Source organism: Balaenoptera acutorostrata, chromosome 18, assembly GCF_949987535.1.
Source record: "Balaenoptera acutorostrata chromosome 18, mBalAcu1.1, whole genome shotgun sequence".
NCBI lineage: Eukaryota > Metazoa > Chordata > Mammalia > Artiodactyla > Balaenopteridae > Balaenoptera > Balaenoptera acutorostrata.
In genome coordinates this window covers 79,701,252-79,721,961 of record NC_080081.1, presented here as the reverse complement: position 1 = coordinate 79,721,961, position 20,710 = coordinate 79,701,252, and the positions used below count along the sequence as shown (strand labels likewise).

At 45.9% G+C, this 20,710-nt stretch overlaps 1 protein-coding gene across 1 annotated transcript in view; it reads left to right on the top strand.

Annotated features, from left to right (window-relative positions):
- FGF9 (fibroblast growth factor 9) overlaps positions 1-14,281 on the top strand; it is a 29,397-nt gene extending 15,116 nt beyond the window's left edge. Inside the window, exon 3 of the mRNA XM_007164217.3 lies at positions 10,975-14,281. Within this exon, the coding sequence (XP_007164279.1) occupies positions 10,975-11,220 (246 nt within the window). The 3' untranslated portion in view covers positions 11,221-14,281. The remainder of the gene's footprint in view (positions 1-10,974) is intronic.
- Positions 14,282-20,710: the final 6,429 nt, after the last annotated feature.

Here is a 20,710-nt window from a genome sequence, read left to right as displayed (position 1 = left end):
GTGGTTAGGCGCAGTCATCTGGAGGGTCTAGAGTGGCCTTAAAATGATCCCTTTACTTTTTCATGAAATGAAGGGTCAGAGAAAACACTCTTCCAGGAAGCTTGTTGCCCCCAGATTTGGTCCTTTATCCTCCTGGGATCCGTAGGTGCCAGTTGTGAAAACGCCTGGGGCTGGGAGGCCCTGGCAGGGAGGGTCCCTGTTGTTTGCATTAGGTGCTGCGGCGCCCTTGTGAGGGGCTTTGGAACAAGCAGAGTGAACGTGTGTGTTACGGAACAGGACACCGTACCCGATGGCCTGTCCACACTGGACTTAGCGGTTTGTCGTTGTGCTGTGTCAGTTCAGATGACTTTGATGGTGGACGGTCAGGCGTGTCCTGTACGTCGAGTCTCCAAGGAATGTCATTCCTGTAAAGGAAATGAAAAGGGTCATTTGTGCAGTAATCTCCTTGATGGCAGGCATGCTCTGGAAGTGGGCGGTTTTAAATAGATACTTCGGGTGATAGAGCAAGGCCTTCAATTGCTAGTGTACGTTGCCAGTGTTCAGAGGATCAAGTGGTGACTTTGAAGACAGGAGGGCAGCGCCTCAGAAGAGCATCTTCTGCTGTGTGAGCTGATTTCGTTCATAGAGTGTCCTTGTTCTAGAGGTGATGGGAATGAGAGTTTAGTGGCTTAGCGACTGAGTCAAGGTAACACAGAGAGTACGTAAGGACTCACTATTTGAACATGGGTGAGTTAGTAAATCTTGCCTGATACATATGCATGAGTGGCCATCCGTTTTTGTGAATAAAAGATATATATATATATATATTTTTTTTTTTTTTTTTTTTGCCAGAAATAACCCCGTATTAGAGCAAGATTGTAGTCTCCCCTTCACAGATAGGACTTTGAAACAATTGTTTCTTTCTAGTAGCCAAGTTTCTATTGAGTGGTTCATTTGCTTCCTTAGCATGTATATACTCTGGGCCGTTAATTAGTGGAAACTTGTCTTTTAAAAAACGTATCTGCTTATTTATTTAAGTTTAGTTATGTTTCCGTTGTTAAGCAGCGGAGTTGCCTCCCCTGACGGTCTGAGGTACGTGGAAAACCTCGCAGGTCAGTGGTGGCTGGCGTCACCCAGCACAGGCCTTCGTGGGCTTCGGGAAGGACCCGGTTTAATGGTCGAAGCTCACGGGCGGGGCCCAGTAGACCCGGGTGGGAGGAGAGGTTCCAGGACCCGGGGCTGCGCTCAGTGCGCAGGGAGGGTCTTTCTTTAGGGTCCGGGGTCTCCGGGCCGAACCCTCCCTGAGCTCGTGCTCCGGTCCGCCCCTCCCTGCACCCCGCGCACATCGCGCCTCTTTGCAGAGGGTCGTCTGTCGGGCACGCAGAGCCAGGCCGCTGCTTGGATGCTGGGGACGTGGGGCTTCCGCTTATCCTTCTGGTCGCCACCTCCCCGCACGCTCCCCGCCACACTCGGCTCCTCTCGCTTGCACACTCGTTTGCTTTCGCAAAGCCAGGGGACGTGACCGTGTCACTGCTCACACGGGCCGGCCCTTCCGTAGGTGCCAGCAGTACAGTTGGCCCTCGTAACTGCAGGCTGCGTGCGCGCACGTTTGTCTGCTGGCTGCAGCTGGTGCGTGACCCCGCAGTCGTGTCGCTTGCACGCCTGCACAGAGAAGCAGGAGCCGCGTCTCGAGGGGGCAGCTCCTGGCTGAGGCCCCATCTCGAGGGGGCAGCTCCTGGCTGAGGCCCTGTGAGGGCAGCTCCCACTGAGCAAGCGCCCCTTCTGCCACGGGTCTCACGTTTCTGTGCTTTTGGTGGTGGTTTTGCTGGTTAGAATGCCCCCGGGGCCGAGTGCTGAGGTGCTGTTTGGTGTCCCAAGTGCAGGAGGCTGGGCGAGCCTCACGGAGGGTACGTGCACCTCAGAGGGGCCTCCGTCGGCCTGAGTCACTGCCTGCGTCCACGGCTAATAAACCAACGCTATTAACTTGAAACAGAAGCAGACGTAAAACAAGGTCATGTATTGATTGGTTGACAAAAACGTCATGAGCAGAGGCTCACGGGACCCTCACCCTGTGTTTCCCCGGGAGCCGTGGTTCAGGGCCCCGATCCACACGCAACACCCCATGCAGGTAAGTGCTGTTTTCTCCTGGGGTGACCTTGCAGCTTTGGGACGCAATCAGACGTGCAAACCAAGGCTTATAATTTGGTGTGATTGGTGTTGTGACAGAATTGTATACAGAAAGGCCTTGGGGAGCATGGGGGAGGGGGCTTCATCCCTGGCCTGGGAGGAGACGTCAGGATTACTCACAGAGGAGATGGAGAAAAGTAGGCAGGTGGTCCCGCGGAGGGAAAGGCTGGCGTGAAAGCAGCTTCAGGGCTGCAGGCTTTGGAGCCATGGCTGCCGGGAGGAGCCTGATTCTGCCATCTTTACTCCCCCTCCACCCCCAGCGGTCCTGCCTCTGCTTCTGTTTCTCTCAGCTGCTGCCAGAGGCCATGACACTGACATTTGGAGGGTCCTCCACTGGCATCATCGTTGCCATCCGGGGGTGCTGCAGCCTTGCTCCTCCGTGTCCGGCCCGAGAGATGCCCCCTCCCAGAGAAAGCCCCACCCGCTCGCCCCGGGGCCGCCCCCCCCCTGCCCCCTGCCAGGACTGGCTCGTCCGCTGCGTGTCCGTCGACCTGGGCGCCCCGCAGCATCCTTGCAGGCGGCTGAGAAGAGTGTCTGCCTTCCCAGCACCCCGCCGCCGAGGCTCCCCAAGGACGGAGAGGTTCTGGCTTGGAGTGGAGCCCCGCAAAGGGCTCCACGAACGCTTACAATCCTGACATAAATGCATCCCCTCCTTCCTCAATCTTTTGTTGTTGTGATTTTTCACAGAGCGCTCCGCTGCAGTCTGCTTTTCCTTTGTGGGGAACCGCCCACTGCTCAGTGCAGTGTTCTGAGCTCGGACTGGCCAAGGTCATGCCAAGGGCACCCTCCCCGGTGCGCGCTGGGCTGGCTCTGCCGTGGCCGGGAGTGGCTTTGTCCGTGTGGCTGCCACACTGCCCTGAACGTGGGCACACGCTTGCCCAGCCCGAGGCTCCTCCCTGCCCTCCCTCCCTCCCTCCCTCTCTTCCATTTTCCCTGTGAATCTCTGTGTGGCAGGTCGTTTTCTCTGGACCCTCTGGGGTGGCTTGTATTCCTTTTCTTTCTCTCCCTGTCTTTTGAGTAGATTTTCAGTCTGCTGTGTTTCGATGGAAGGTTCAAGCCTGTACTTGCATCCTGAAGAGTTTGAACTTGGAGGTGCGGCGTGGAGTAGGGGCAACGCAGGGCCTGGGACGCTCGCTCCGTGGCTCGTGGGCTGTGCAGCCTTGGGCACCGTCCTCAGACTGGCTGGGCCGGGCCTCGGGACCAGGGTAATGAGGACAGTGGAGACGGGGCCCAGGATGCAGCCAGCGCTGTCCTGGCCCCCGGGGGCTGTGCAGCTGCTCCTTCGCCTCCGTCAGGGGTAAGTGTGGCCCCAGAAGGAGACGCCTGCGTGGAGGCGCACGGAAATGGTGCTTCTCGCAAGTCTGAATTCAGAAGTTAAGATTCAGGACGCAGTCTGGGACAGTGAAGAAACATGTCCCTTCAGATCGAACTATGGCGCCCCTCGCATTGTACTTGAAAACGTTAACCATGAAGCTTTATTTGTTGAGGTTAATTTTATACACCTTCTTCTCAAATGCAGCACATTACTATTTCACCCACTTAATTAAATGAAAAGGTTGGACTGCTTATGAAGGGCTTCGTTCCCATCGTGGTGATGGTGAGCATGATTTCGCATGCCCACGTGTTGGTGAAGTCACGAGGCCGCGGCAGCACCGCAGCGGCCACCCCCGGACTCGGTGTTTCAGGGTGAAGGTGCTGCTTTGGAAGCGGCCCCCGTTGGTGTATGGCTCTGGTGCCTCGGCGGAGCAGGCAGACTGGCCGATGGCATTAGCTCGGATTCGTCCTGGAAGTGGGCCGTTCGCAGAGGGGCCCCGAGAGAATGGGACAGCCACCCGCGTGTGAGGAAGGGACAGCAGTACCGGTCACTTTCCACGAGCGTGGGGCCATTTCTCCAGCACGAGGCGGGGGCTGGGAGGAAGAGTTTGGTTCCAGAGAAATCTGGGCTGACGCGAGTCCAGCTGGAGCTGGTGGCGGGCAGGTGGGGGCCCCAGGGAGCCGAGAGGTGCCAGAGACACGCGTGTGCTCGTGAGCCCACTCGGGGTTTCTCTGTGCGCCTCGGAGGGGGGTGTGGCTGGGTGCCTGAGAAATTCCGGAGCCCTGGTGTCGCTTCTCTTCAGCGTTGCCTTTTATCTGCCTTGTGCACACGTCCAACTTTGCCTCCAGCTCTGGGCGCTCTATGACTTTGATAACTTTTTGTTTTCCTACAGGATTTGGTTTTTCTTCCCAGTAAGTCCTCTTCGGGCAGCTGATGGCGTAGGGTTTGTTGGTCAGGCAGATGTTCATTTGTGAGCCGTGTTTTTTGAGGCCAACACCGGGGGACATCCTGTCGGTCTCCCAGGGAGGGAAGGAGGGGCCCCTTGTGCCGAAGCCGTGTCTTCTTCCCCGTCCTGTCTTCCCCGAAACAGCAGCTTCCCCGCTTGGCTGCTTCTGGAAGCATTACTTAGCTCTCCGTCTCTGCAGAGGTAATGGAGGCGGCACATTTGGGCGTGTTTCTGCCCTTATTTTCCAGCAACACTGCAGCTTCTTTTCCATTTCCTGGTCAGTGTGTCCTTCCCGAGTCATTGTGGGTGGCTAGTCCTCCGTACTGGATGCTCCAAGGCCGGATCATTCGGCCTTAGACTCAGAGAGACCCTGGGCGTCCCTGAGTCCAATCCCCTCTCGTCACAGAGCAGGCGCTTGAGGCCCAGGGTGGCTAATCAACCCCATTGTGTGTGTGTCTGTAGGAGGTTGACATTCCTTTACCATAGAAATTCCGTGAATCTTTTAGTTCTTCAGAAATTGCCTTTGCACTTACTTTGCCATTATCTTTGTTAATCTTTCAGTTTCTCTAATTTTATTTCTGCACTCAAGGCCTGAATTCAGCCTGCTTTGTCTACCTTAGAAGATCTCTGGTACGTGTTTCTGCTTCGATTCTCCCCCCTGCGGTGCACCTGCTGATTATCCTGCAGACAAGGTGGTTGGGTTCCATTGTCTCTGCCTGGTGTCCTTAATAATAGGAGTTATTTCCTTCATTCCACCTCCCAACCTTGAAGCTGTCCACTTCTCCTCCATGGTCTGTCCTTCTCCTTTCAGTTTTTACAAAGAGTTATAAATATTTAGCTTGACGTTTTTTCAGCTTTTGCAAATCTCTGATGTGCATTTTAAGGGGTCACTGAATGACTTACTTCTCTTATCAGATGATCATTTATGATAAGAAATGTTACCTGTGCTCTAAGACCCTAAGAGAAACTTCACGAACTTTTCCTGTAGGGCTCTCGGCAGAAGCACCAAATGTGCATAGTCTACCCACTGGCAGAAGCAAAAATATTTCATAAGGTGAATATTAAACTTCTCCGTTTGAATTCTGTTCAACCTTGGGCAGGATTTTCTTTCCCCTGTGGGGCTCCATCTCTGAACATGTATTGCAAGTTTATGAGCTCACTTGATTTGCTAAACAAATGTCTGTTTCTAGGGTGGCTGCTAAGGACAGCCTCTAAGTTGTCTGGTCTGCCCTGCGGTACACGCGGCAGGCTCTGTCCTTGGCTGTGTGGTGGGTACCACATGGCTGGTGAGCCCACGCCGTAGGAGATGTCGGTGTGTCCCTCCAGATTCAGACTGGGCCCTGCCTTCGAGTCCACAGGTACACCTAAGTACGCAGCTTCTGGAGCGAAGCTGAATTCTGTTTTGCTTTGTCTGGTTTGGTGAGGGAGGAGTGGAGAGAAGGTAGGAATTCTTACTTTTTTGTGTATTTGATGAGACAAACGCTGCCCGCCCACTTGCTTCGTTTGTGTACGTTGACCAGACACAACTGATTCAACTGTTCCCACAATTCCAGTGGCAGTTTTGATGGCCAGGATCATGGGTGTAAAAGCAGGCCCGTTGGGAATGGTAGGGATTTTAAAGAGGTTTTGAAAAATGGGCCTTGAGGGAGGCGTGTTGAGGGCTTAAGGGGACTGGATCTGAATGGAGCGTCTAATAAAATGAGAAATAGTGCCTTCCTGCCTGTTCTGTGTGTTTGTTGCTTTCTGTTTGGGGACTTCTCCCAGGAGAGAAGCGTTAAAATACCTAGCTTCTTATTAATGATCCTTTCGTCATTATATTTAATCACCCCGATCCTTGCAACAATTCCCATTAAGACTTTACTGCTAGATTATTAATGAGGAAGGTACATCTCTACGAGTAATTGTAGTTAAGGGAGGTTTAAATACCATGACTGGGGTAAACGGTAGGCAGAGAACGAGCGAGTACATCAAATCAGTAACTTATAAAAGGTTCGGGAACTCTATCAAGGCAGTTTCTGACCTTGGAATTTATGTGTTGTGAGTTTATGCAGGGATTTCAAACAACCCATTGAGTTGAACAGAAGCAACCATTTGGATGGTATGGTTAAAGCTACACCATATGTTTATATGTATAAAAATGGAAATCATGTTTTAAAATAGCAGCATAAGTCTATACATTTTCAATGAGTACTCTTGAATCTCAAATTTTGAAAACTTCTGATTTCAGTTTTTAAATGGGTACAGATAGGAATCAGGCATGGTAACGCCCATGTGGATTACACATTTTCCAATTGTCAAATAGTTAAGATTAGTGTCCATATGAGTTTATGTCGTATAACATTCCTAAACATTCTCTGGGGTATACTATAATTTTCACATTATTATCTCATACTTTGGTTTTAATAGGATTGGTAAAAGTTTTGAAGTTTTAATTTCAGTTTTTCCCACTGCTCAGAATTTGATGATATAAAATGAAAAGGGGTTTCCATAGTTGCTGACATTCACCAGATTTTGTTCCAAAGCATGGGCTTTAGGAGACTTTTGAATTAAATCCACATTCTCCACCCAAGCTGAGTGACATAATCCAGCAGTTCAAAGATAGGTATGCCATAAACAGCTATAGTTAAATAATCCCCCCAAAAATATTAAAACATGGAAATACAATAAAAGAAGAATTGATCACTTTATAGTGGAATACTCTATAAACTGTCTGCATTGGAAACATGTGGTGAGTTTTAAAACATCTGAGTTCTATAATTCTAAAGTGTATAGTTTATTTGAAGGCAGGAACTGTTTTTTCTCCTCTGTGTATATATAAGAATACAGCTTAATACATTTTTTTGCTGTCCCAATTTGCATTCACTTTCTTATTTTTAATTTAGAGAAATCACTTTGGAGTACAAATATGTAACATAAATATATTCACCTCAACTAAATATTTTATCGCTAAGTACTAAAGTCTAATCATAAAGAGATTAATTCTGTAAATCTTGCTGCTTTGTCTACCTTTGTCTGAAACAAAAATCACACATTAACATAAACCCAAATAGCAAGAAGAAATTATTTGAAAGCATATACATGGTATAGAAAGGTATCAGGGTCTTTAATTTTTATGATCATTTAAATTAAAAAATTTTTTTAAGGTCTGCAGGTTTATCTGAGTGGCGTTATACCCCTCGTGTAATAATTACAGGAGCTGAACTGGATCAGGGGTTTTGCAATGTAATGTCTGCACGGCCTCATTTCACTAGTGAACTGAGGTTATCCAACCCTCCCGTGAAGGAGAGGACTGAACTCTTAACCATCACAAAAGCTGCTGTCTGTAGATGACACTATTCTACGTGGAACAGTTCACTTTGTTTTCCACGTTGCCTAGAGCGTTATATTGTGTGTGTAAACGATGTTACAGCAGCCTCATAAGGGGAACAGAGCCATGTTTGCCGAGCAGTGAAAAGGTTAGTTCAGTTTCTTACCTGGTTCAACTTTTTTAAAAGGGTTTTTTTTTTTTTTTTTTCGCAAACTGACAATACCCCCAAAACATGTGAATTGAGGCTTATCTTCAATACTGGACTCATTAGTGTTTCAGTCTTAGCATGCAGCGTCCTTCCCACTGCAGAATTCTGTGCATCCGCTGTTTTCTCTCTACCTCCACCCGTTCCACCTGCAAAATGAATAGTGTTTTTAAAAAATTGCATTTTGAGGTAAAGAAGAAAGGCAGCACATGTGATTGTCAGAATCAGAGGGGCTGCACCGAGTTCCAGAGCGTGGTCCACGGAGCCCCCGGCCCGGCCCTTTGGAAGGGGCGTCGGAAGTCCCTGGATGGACGGGGGGTCTGGAGGAACCCTCCGTTAGTGAGAAGTGGAAGGTGCGGGGTCTGGGGCAGGTGACCTCCCTTCCGGGCTCCCCTGTCCCGGGCATTTTCCGGGGAAAGTTGCAATACCTGTTGGCTGAGGTTGGCTCCAGTTCTGAGAGGTTCTGACGTCAGCAGTGTCCACAGCACCCATGGCGACTGGGGGCATGTCCTGGCCTCCGGGTGCCGATCCCCGGCCACGCACCTGTGACGGCCTCGCCTCAGGTGCTGACACTCACCTGCTCCAGGTGAGGCTGCCGGAGCAGGGGCTGTGGCCCCAAAGCCAGGCCCCTCATGGTGTGCAGACCCTGAAGTGGCCATGTCTCCTCCTGATCCGTGAAAGGCCATCGCCCTGCAGGTGCGACTTGTATACAAAGCGGATGGAAGCTGGGCCATACCTTGGGGTCCGGAAGGAGGAGGGAGAGCCTTAATTTTTAAACAAAGTATCTGTCAGGTAAAGTGATTTCCTGCTGAGAAAAAGAAAGCTTAGTTTGAATTCGTTTTTCATCTCCTTGGTAGAACTGAAGGCTCTACAATTCCATACTTCGGTCCACCTTTATCAAGTAGAAAATAAATGAACATCGCTTGTTTAGAAAATTTACTTAATCACTGCAAACTCAAACCAGATATTTTAAGCCAGGAATAATCTTGTCTGTGGGGAGAATATTTATTGTACAGATGGAAGTAGAGTCTGAAATAGCTGTTAAAGTCTTTTAACACACTTTTTATTTTGTCCGCTTTAATGGAGATGAAACAGAAATCACGTTCAGCCTGGTCTCCCCAGCACAGGGGGTTTCCTCTAGGTTTGCTCGTGGAGGGAGGTGAGGGGCTTCTCTGCTAGCGCCCAGGGGAGGGGAGCTGCAGGTGCCACTCGCCCCCTGCAATGCACCTTGTCCCTATAAACCCAGCATCAGCGGTCCAGAGTTTCCCCAGCATCCTGTCCTGCTCGATGCTTTTGGTTGCTGTTGTTCCTTTCCCTTGTTTCAGCTCACTTAGCAGAGACTGGTCCAAGGAGATAAGAGTCTGTTACCAACCTGCTCAGTACATTTTGATCACCTAGAGCAGCGGTCCCCAACCTTTTTGGCACCAGGGACCAGTTTCGTGGAAGACAGTTTTGCCACGGATTGGGCGGGGGGATGGTTCAGGAGGTGATGCGAGCGATGGGGGAGGATGGGGACGGCAGATGAAGCTTCGCTCGCCGCCCACCGCTCACCTCCTGCTGTGCAGCCTGGTTCCTAACAGGCCGCGGACCAGTACCGGTATCGGTCGGTGGCCGAGGGTTGGGGACCCCTGACCTAGAAGAGCAGCTCCCAGGTGGTGCAGGTCCCCTGTGTTTCTGGGTGGTTTAAGCCTTCCGTGAACGGCGGAGTGATGTGGGGAAGCCAGCTCACGCTGGCCGCTGGTTTTCAGCAGCCTCAGCTTGACACGCCCCCCCCCCCCCATCCCCACCCTCGCTCTCCCGACGCGACCACGGCAGCTGGAGATGATGCCTTCTGCCCGGCTGGCTGTGAATCAGTGCACTAAGTTGTGTCCTCAAGGGTGTAACTGTGCGTGGACATGTATTTGTAGGTTTTCTTATTTACGTAAGGGGCCAGGTGGGCAAGAGCAAGGGGAATGTTTTCAAAAGTCATTTTAGTGTTTATTTTTTAACACTGCCATCTGGGAAGGTGCTGATCTTAAAGTTTCAACGTGGTGAGAAGAACAAGAAGCTGGTCCACCCCACTGCCTCACTTCTCCAGGCGCAGCTAGAAGCACGTGTTTGTGCCTGGAACGAGTTCACATTTTCGGGTGTGACGTGTGCATCGCTTCTGGTCCTTACTGCCCTCGAGACACGCGGCTGCAGGGGCCCTAGGTTATGGGGTTCCAGGGAACCCGGGCTTTCCTAAAGCTCTGGTGGAGGGCGAAGTGTAATACATTTATGAAAATGTGGAACCTTTCTGCTTTTAAACTGGGGGGGAGTGTGTGGTGGTTCTTCTAAGTTCAAGGAAGCAGGAGGGCTAGGATGTTGGTCTTTACGTCTTTGTACTCAGGAAGACCCAGTCCTGATAGAAAGCATCGTATCTCAAAATGTGGACCAAAGAGTGGCTGCATCAGAATTCCACAAGGCCTGTTCAAAATGCGTATTTCCAGACTTTCCGGATAAGAATTTTAAAAGGTTGGGGATTGGAAATTTACACTTAAAAAAAGCATCCCAAAGTGATTCTTCTGTACGCTGAAGTTTGAAAACCACTCTTCTAGTGTAATGAATAACCTCCACTGCTTCAAAGGGCAGAAAATCTCTGACGTCACTGGTGATGTTGGTCTGTGTGGCGAGGACTTTCTGAAAAATACGCTGAAGATGAAGCAGTGCTCTGAGACTCTTTCTTCGAAGAGACCCTCCCCCCAGGATGGTCACCATTCTAATTGCTGTGGTGAAAATGGGAACAGCTCATGGCGTTAGCTGCCTTTGCCTGCTGACTCATTCAGATAATTGGCATGTGGAAAAGTTTAACTAGAAAAAATTAGACTCTTTTGTGCTTTAATCATTATGAAAAAAAATTAGGAGGTAGTTAAATTTATAGAGGTAAGCAGTTTTTGCAAAGTGCACTTAAAGTGGGTTAAAATTGGTATTTTGTCACCAGTTATGTTATGTAGCAATTGCTTTCAGTACGGAAAGTAGCTAATTTTTGCAAAATATTTGCTTTTGTTTTTCAACAGGAAAAACTAACCCAAGAGTGTGTATTCAGAGAACAGTTTGAAGAAAACTGGTATAACACGTACTCCTCGAATCTGTACAAACACGTGGACACTGGAAGGCGGTTCTATGTCGCGTTAAATAAGGACGGGACCCCCAGAGAAGGAACGAGGACTAAACGGCACCAGAAATTCACACATTTTTTACCCAGACCAGTGGACCCCGACAAAGTACCCGAACTCTATAAGGGTATCCTAAGCCAAAGTTGACAAAGACCGTTTCTTCACTTGAGCCCTTAAAAAAGTAACCACTATAAAGGTTTCACGCGGTGGGTTCTTATTGATTTGCTGTGTCATCACATCAGCTCCACTGTTGCCAAACTTTGTCGCATGCATAGTCTGACGGAGGCGTGGAGGGGACATGCTGATTTTGTTCTCCAGGCTCGTCCTCTCTCGGGACCCTCTGCCCGCTGCTGCCGGGTGGGTGGAGAGCAGAGGGCAGGAGGCCGCAGGGTGAGGGGGTGAGTGGGGCTGCGGAGAGGAGGGAGCAGAGAGGACCAGCCGATGCATGTGGGGATAGATGCGCTTTCCCGTCCGGTCTCTTGTCCTTCATCCTCATCAGCAGAGCTGCCACACCTGGACGCATCGGGATCTGGCTGGCGGCCCGAGGCGGGCCCCGCTGCATTTTCACAGGCAGGAGGGTGCGGTCTGACCGACAGGACTTTCTCGGTTCATTGTCACGGGTGTCATCCCAGTGAATTTAAAGCAAAGACCTCTTAGTTAAAAAAAAAAAAAAAAAGAAAAAAAGTTAAATTTATTTATAGAAATTCCAAAGGCAACATTTTATTTATTTTATATATTTATTTATTCTATAGAGTTTATTTTTAATGAAATATGTACAGGCCGGATAGGCACTTTGGAAGCTTTAGGCTCTGTAGGCATTAAATGGCAACGTCGGCTACAAACCTGTGGCATATTCATGCAGCGAACGTGGCGTGCGTGGATGCGAGACACTCAGATGGCCCTAGTGTCCTAAAGGCGACAATCGCTTTTGTGCCCGTGTTATTGTAAACTGATGCATACCGTTCATGACACTGAGTGTCCACTCTTCAGACTGCTTGTTCCATAGCTTATCCCAGAGGATTAAAGATAAACTGGGTCTCAAACTTTTATTCTGTGTCTGTAATATTTCCTCTCTCATAAGTGACTTCCTCCCTCATTGTAACTTCACGGTTGGAAAATATAAGGGTTGGTATATATTCTACTTGTCTAAATGTATCGCAGAATATACCAAAGCTAAACAATAACAGTGCTTTTATTTTAGTCGATCTCCAGAACAACAGGACTGATATCAAACATTGTACTGGATTAGAATTCTCAAAAAGGAAAAAAAAAAAAAAAAGCTTAGTTGGCACAGATTTTTCTTTTTTTTTAGGGGGCAAGAATCAGAGTCAGACAACAGGGTAATTCTTATAAACTTTTTATTTGTGCACTTGGCTCTCAAATATGAAATTACACAAGTACCATAGGGGTTATTGTAACGTCTTTTATAGAAAATTGCTTTCGGTGTGACCTGTCATAATACCTGGTAAAAGCACCCTTCAAGTAAAACTTGCAAGATGAAACTAATAAATCTCCATCAATCATAACAATGAGGGGGAAAGTATATATTTGTTGACTGTGTTTTGTTTTTTAAAATGGTCTTCACAAGCACTCAATTTTTTTAGAGGGGAGGTTACTCTATAGATTATCTTTTACAAGGCTTTTATAACATTTTATGCTGAAAAGCATAAGAATACATATTTCTTTAGTAGCAATAATTTTGAAACTTGCCCTTGGGCAAGGGAGACTATTTCTTACTATATACTAAGGAGAAAAGAGCCAAATTCTTAAAGCAATATTTAAGAAAAATTTATAACAAATTCTCATACCACATATAACACTTTCTAGCCATTTGTGTGGGAAATTGAAAGTGACAGTTAAAAAATGTGTTGGGATTTATGTAACTAATTTTAAAATTTAATATTCCAACTTTGTTTTGCTCTGATGCACATTCTCTATGAAAAATAAAAGTATGCCACTGGTGAGTCAAAGCTGTTTCGAAGTAGAAGCACATGGCTGATTGTCATGAGTGCAGGGGGCCCATCTCTGGTCCAAAGGGCAGAATGGACAGGGCCTCCTGTTGATGTGCATTAAAGAAAAACTAAGTCCAACATTTGGAATTAAGAAATATGCTGGGGGGGAGGGGACAGAAGCAATGTAAAATAGCTGATTTGTGGTAAAAGTCAATGTCCTCTTCATTTATTTTCTTGTTGTTTTTTTTTTAACTTTCTTAACAGAAACTGCATTTAATTCCAAGAGGTAGTATTCTTATTTATTATTTAACCCTTTGCTGCTGCTAAAATGTGCACATATTCAGGCTTTAGTTTTTCCAAAAGGCATTTAATATTGTTGGCTGAAAGACATTAAACATCTGATCACAGGGAAGAATCAAGCTTCTAGGATGTCATAGGTACAATATTTAGCACCGAAGAAATTGATTTTAGGAAATAGCCAAAAGTAATCTTAAAGTAGCATGAGATGCTAGATTAATCAGCCTAAAAGAAAGAAAACGATTTGTGAAAAAGACTAAACTCTCCATGCATTCCTAGAAAATGCTACTTTAATGTCGACTTTTGGAGTTATTTTGTTTTGGTTACTTTTTTTTTTTGAAAAAAGAAAAACAAAATGTTATATGCTTTTGGCAATTGATATGATAAACTGTAATGGTCTGTAAATAAATAAATACTGACTTATGCAATTTCTGTACATAAGTGTTCTGGGAGAGTAGATGGCTCAGGGTTTTGGTGCGGGCGCTGTCCTGCTGGGCCGCAGAGCAAGTCGCCCCAGCTCCTGGCTTTGCAACTGGTTCTTGTCATAAGGGACCCAAGGCCGTGGGTGGCTGCTCAAGCCTCTGTGGAATGATGGGTCCAGTTTTCACAAACACAAGCCTGGCCAGGCAAACCGCGATGTCGTTTGTGCCAACACTGCACCTTGGTCACAGACTTAACAGGCACGGACTGACCCCCCCCCATCTGTCATGCGAATGTCCCCAGGCGGTGCCGACGTGCCCGGTACCTTGGGGCACCTGTCCCTGCCAGGTCCTGTTCTGTGGATAAGTGGACGGCTTCCGTTTATGGTTTTCATTCGATTTCACCTCATTAACACAACATTGTGTTATTTACTTGATAATCTGTAATTGTATGTAAATACATACAGGATTATGTAATTTGTGTAAATACATAATTACAGACTTTGGAAAACTGGTATTTTTTACTTGATGTCCATGTTGGAGCTGCTTCCGATTCTGTGCCTACGTGAACCGATGGAATTTTAAAAACACGATCTCCTTGCTCTTACAGCTGTTGCGTGTGTGTTGAGGGACGAGGGGGTGTGGCGATGATGCGGGGCACAGACGCATCCGGATGTCCTGTCTTTTCTGTAAGCGTTAGATGAGGGAGCGCGGAAGCTTCTGGGGTAAAGATTTATGAACTTGCATCAAGCAAAACGCAGTGTGTACGCACGTTGACGTGGATGGTGAGCGGACAGAGGCATATTGTCCGAGGTCAAGTTCTGTTTGCTGCATCGTTTGACCTCGAAATGTGCCGGATTTAGATCCACTGTTTGTGGTCACTTGCATGAAAGAGCAATGAAGCGGCGGGCGTCAGGGAATACGCCAGATGGATTCAAAAGATGCGTTCGCCAAGCCCCTGTGTCTGCGTGTGTGTGCGTGTGTGTGTGTGTGAGACACGCGACGTAATACCCACGGGCATCCATAGACATTTCACATTTGAAAACTGACACTTTATTGTTACAGGTGGGGTGGGAGGAATTATGTGTCGCTCAGTCAGTAGCCCCGCGTCCCGGGCTTCGGGTGTGGCGGGCGGGCCTGACTGCGGGCGGGAGCCGCGCCCCACGTGGCTCACCGCTCCGCCTGCCCCGCGCCTCGGCAGACGCCTCCCTTAGGTCTTCAGAAGATAATTTTTCTTGTAACCTCTTCTTCACCGGGGGGAGCGTGCAGAAATGAGAAACGGCCTCTTCTATAATTTTCTCTGTAAAGAAATGGTAACGAGTGTTCTTCACGTGTGTGTGTTCTACGTCTCGGCGATGCACCAGCTCGTACTCGGCAGGTTGGTGGACACCGGCTGTAAGGTCGGACGGTGTTGTGATGGCCACCAGCGAGGCAAGGAGAACACCAAGGAGAGCCCTCTTTGCTACTATGGTTGATCGTCAGAGAGAAAATTCATACGTAGGTTTCTCATTTCTCTCCAACTGTATTCCGGCATATATCTTGGAAAACATTTTTAAAACAACTTTAATTAAAACAAGTGGTAGGCATCCCCGATATCTCAGTACCTCTTGGCCAGATGTGCTGGTAGCTGGCTCTGGTTTTTTCCCATCCCCTTCTGAAGAGCCTTCTGTTTGTGGTTTTGGTGATGATTCCTGTTGTTATTAGTGGACTTAGCTGGGAACATTTGATCCTGGGAACGAAAGAGTTAGAAGACAGTATGTAAAGGGGACATTCAGAGCTGAGCAGCTGAGTCTGCCCTCCTCACACAGTGGAAGCGCAAGCGTTACTGACAACGTTTGTGGCCCGGCTTGGAGACACTTATCGTAAACACACTCACGCAGGCTTTTCCCTAAGCATTTTGTGGGATGTGCAAAGCATTCTGTAAACTCCACCTGGCTGTTGCCTCTCGCTTCTAGTGTCTGCGGGTGTACAGGGTTGGTCCATGACAGCTTTGAGAGATTTCTGTTTCCGATTCATAAAAAGAGGGCTTTTCCTAGTCCGTGAAGATGTTAGAATTATAGCTGCTCTTTCAGAAGGAAGTGGTACTCCAAACATCTCTTCACTCCCTGGCTGACCAAATCCTGCCCCCTTCCTCCCTTCCTGTTTTTCTTTGCCTCACTCCTTCCCTCCTTCCTTTGTCGTATTGTGGAGCTGCCATCAGCAATAAAAGGGTAGGCATGGTCTCTGATGGTACACGGAACTTAAACCACAGGCATCCTGAGGTGTTGTGATGGACCCTGGGATGGGAGGGTACCGGGGGCTGTGGGACATCCGTGCATCCCATATGGACTTTTGAGGGCCTGCGGTCGTCACGTCTGAGCTGAGATGCAAACGAGCAGGAGGTACAAGAGAGAGAGCTTATAGTCACTGACTTTCTAACCGTGTCAAGATTAAGTGCTTTGTTCTTGGCGATTCGGGGCTCATTGGATCTTTTCCTGATGCTTCCTGGATGCCTGTGATGGACCCTGAGGATGTGAAAAGTGCCGGCTAATGGGCCAGCATCGGTCATGGCTTTGGTTCCTGGAGATGAAGGGGACCAGTCTTTAGTCAGACCATCTCTGCTGCCCTGTGCCTACTGGGGCCACGCTCAGAATGCTCTTTGGCTACTTTTGGTTGCTATTCAGAGGAATGTGACTCTACTAGTTTGTGTTAATATTACTCACTTTAATTTTCCCCCTCCACATTTACCTCGTGTCACAGGCAAAATTCACAACAGAATAGCAATGAAAATATAGGGTAACAAAAGAGGTGAAAAGATAATCTTTAAAATATCCACTTCATTCTTTCAATAAATATGTATTGAGCAGCTGCTATACGACATGGAACAGTGCTAAGGATATTGTAGAGGAAAAAAAAGACAATATTTTGATCTTGCTACTTAATACCAGGCTGGGTTCTATGTCAATTGTTATATCAACATGCAGTTTAAGATACTGTAGGACTGGGATGCCCACGTTATAAGGCAATTAGGATAATGTTGACAATTTTCCATGGACTTCACCTGTCTTCAGCCATGTATTCAATTTACATGAATATGTAAGAACCCAGTTAGATGCAGACCCATTCAAGTCCTATTGTTTTAAGTAGGACAGCGTTCTCTTTTTTTAATTTTGTTTACTTTTTAAAATATTCTTCTCCATAACGGTTTATCACAGGATACTGAATATAGTTCCCTGTGCTCTACAGGAGGACCTTGTTGTTTATCCATCCTGAATATAATAGTTTGCATCTGCTAACCCCAAACTCCCACTCCATCCCTCCCCCACCCCTGGGACAGTATTTTAAAAATGTGTCCTCAAATTTGATGATACAGATTCTTTCGGTAGATGATCTCCTCCTTGGCAGTAAATGCGTTTCTTTTGAAATAGAGGCTGTCCCATTTTTCCTTCCTTGGGAAAATCCAAAGGAAAAGGCACCGGAATTCCAAAAGTTTATCAATTACACATTTGGCTGTCTTTTAAGGATACCAGGACTCTGAAGCTACAGGAACCAATGAAGCTTTGGAAAATACCTCATATCCCTTACAACCCACCTCACTGAAATATAAATGGGCGTGTAACAGTAGCTTTTATACCATAGAGATGAAATTATACATCTCGGTTAGAGGGATAAAACTTTTCATTTTGTCTTCACCAGAATTAAAAATCTATAGTTAATCAGCTTCTGGCTTCCCCTGTGGCTTTGGTTTCCTCTTCTAGTTGTAGGGGTGCCCTGGCTTCCCACTCTCTTGGGTCTTCCCTTCTTTGTCCTACATTTGACTAGTAGAGATGCTTCGGTGCCTGTTACAGGATAAGTAGAACAGGTGCGATGTGATGGGTGGTCTTTAGAATTTCTCCAGAAGAGTTTTATGATGTTGAGTTTGGTTTAGGGAACGAGGGCTAATTGAATTAGAGCAGCATTCAAAGCAGGACATATTGGCAAGAAAAGAAATTCTCTGTCCTTCAGGAGATATGCCGTGACTGTCCCTGGATGGAGAAAACCTAAGGGCAGAACATTTCCCTGATGCTGCCATTCACCCAATGTCGTGCCATCAAGAGATCAATTTGAGTTATGAATGCTACTTTGGTAGATGGGTGCAAAGTTTGAAATCAGACTATTTTTTCTGATGATCTGCTTCAAAGAAGCAATTTACAATTTTGTGGTGACTCTAATGTGCCTATACCCATGCTTCCTGTTTCTTCCTCTGGCATATTTCCTATCCAAGAAGGCTGGATTCTACTATTCTCATCTCAGAGCTTTCATTTGGTTCTAGATGCAAAGTGCTATTTCTTTTAAAATGTAGATTATTAACAATGCTTCCTGCTGAAGTACATGAATTAACCGCCTGAAAATACAGTCTAGTCACATCGAGTCCTTTTCCGTGAGCCATTGCCCCATTCTGCATTCCACGTGGTCCTAAACGTGTTCCCAAATGCATCAGTTCCTTGAGATGGCCAGACTGCTCTCAAACGAGCTGTTCTGTTTCCTAATTAGCTGGTTGCTATAGACACTTGGGTCATGTTTTTTTTCAAATAGTAGGAGCTCAAATTATAGGAAAACTAAAAATAAAATAGAAAGAATAAATATTATTATTGTAGTTGGGATAAATAAAAGTTATTTTTTTGTAGTCATGGGTCACATTTGATGCTTTAAATTTTTTTAAACCATTTAAAATTGGTCAACTATTGAGTTTTATTCTTAGGGAAACCCATGATTTTTCAACATGTCTATATAATACCCAGTGGATTATTTAGAACCTGACCAAAACTTAAGTGTAGGGAACTTTTCCCTGAAGCTCATTAATTTATTAAGCAAGCAAATATTGATATATACCATATTCTGGGGATTATAAAGTAAAACAGAATCATTAAAATTTGTTTTCATATGCAATGTGAATATGTATTGACTCACTTAGCTTGTGCCTACCTCTTGTGAAAGTGTCATGATTTTATTGTCATAATTTTCTTCTTGTCTCCTTTATATAAAATATCACTTCTCCTTGGAGAAGACGACTGGGATGTGGTTTAAAGCAGAGTGGCATCTCTTTAAAGCAGGTACTTTATACTATAATGGACTTGCGCCATTTGGAGATTTTCTTTTGGTTCCCGTTCAACTGGATGCTTATCATTGTTCTCAAAGGAATTCCCTCTTGGTTTGACTTCGAACTGAAAAATGTCTCTGAAAAATAAAACATGCATAAAGTCAATATGATGTAATTTAGCATACTTTTGGGTCATGTTTTATAATGATAAGTCTCTATTTGTAGTTCAGAACAGTAGTTAAGTTTCCAAATTCTGTTTGACTGTTTTTATCTCAGAAATATGTGATGGCTTGTCATGAAGCTATCTTATTTGGGGAACCACACCCGATGGTTCTGAGCACACTCAAGGAACTATATTAAGGAGCATGTGACAAATGTATGCACAATTTATAAATACATTTGATTAGTAATTGCTCTCTAGAAAGGGGCTATGTAGTGATTAGTACATGAATATAAGAAGATTACCTGAGGACAGGAAAGAACCACCCTAAAGGATGAGAGGTAACAGTACCGGGCACTCCCAAAGGGTGAGGAGCAGTGCTTCTTCCTACCAGACAGACTAGAAAACCTCAAGATTCATAGAGCATTAGGTAGAGAACACAGAAGGGTCTTACCTCAATTGTGGAGAATAATTTGCCTTAGACTAAACACTGTTCCAATTCTACCCAACATATTTTAAAAGAAACACCAAAAAGGATCGAACTATTTTCAAGTAAAATTAGCTCTATCCCAGAACAAAACTCCATAATATTTATGGGAATAAAGAATACCAAGCAACCAGCAAGATAAAATACACAATGTTTGGCATCCAATCAAAAATCACCAGACATGCAAAGAGGCAGGAAAATACAACCCAAAACGAGGATAAAAAAGCATTCAATTCAACCTGACCCAGAACTGACAAAGATGTTAGAATGAGCAGAAAAATACATTGAAACAGTTATTACTATATTCTGTATTTTAAAATAGTGTGAGACAAGAAAAGATACAAGAAAAAATTCAAATTTGACTTCTAGAGATGAAAAGTACAATGTGTGAGATGAAAAATACATTGGATAGGATTAATGGCAGTTTGGACATTGCAGAAGAAAAGATGCATATACTCAAAATTACAGTAATAGAAACTATCTAAAATGGAAGACAGAGAGAAAATGGAATTAAGAAAAATTGAACAGAGCATTAGTGAGTTGTGGGAAAACTTCAAGAAGCTTAATACCAATGTAACTGGAGTCCCCAAAAAAGAAGAGAGAGGAGACAAAAAATTTAAATAAATAATGACCAGAAAGTTTCTAAACTTGATAAAAACTATAAATACAAAGACCCAAGATGCTCACTGCACCTAAAACATAAGAAACATGAAAAAAATAACCTATACCAAGGCACATCATAATCAAATTGCTGACAAACAGTGGTAAGAGAAAATCTTAAAAGCAGCCAGTTAAAAAAGAAAAAACCGTATATTACATACAGAGGAACAAAGTTAAGAATGACAGAAGATTTCTTGTCAGAAATGATGTGAACAAGAAGACAATGAAGTAATACCTTTAAAGTACCGAAAAACAAATCTGTCAAACTGGAATTATATACCCACCAATGATATATTTTATTTATTTATTTTTAAAATTTATTTATTTATTCATTTATTTAAGTTTTGGCTGCATTGGGTCTTCGCTGCTGCACGTGAGTTTTCTCTAGTTGCTGAGAGCGGAGGCTACTCTTTGTTGTGGTGCGCGGGCTTCTCATTGTGTTGGCTTCTCTTGTTGCAGAGCACGGGTTCTAGGCGCGCGGGCTTCAGTAGTTGTGGCACATGGGCTCAGTAGTTGTGGCTCGTGGGCTCTAGAGCACAGGCTCAGTAGCTGTGGCGCATGGGCTTAGTTGCTCTGAGGCATGTGGGATCTTCCCGGACCAGG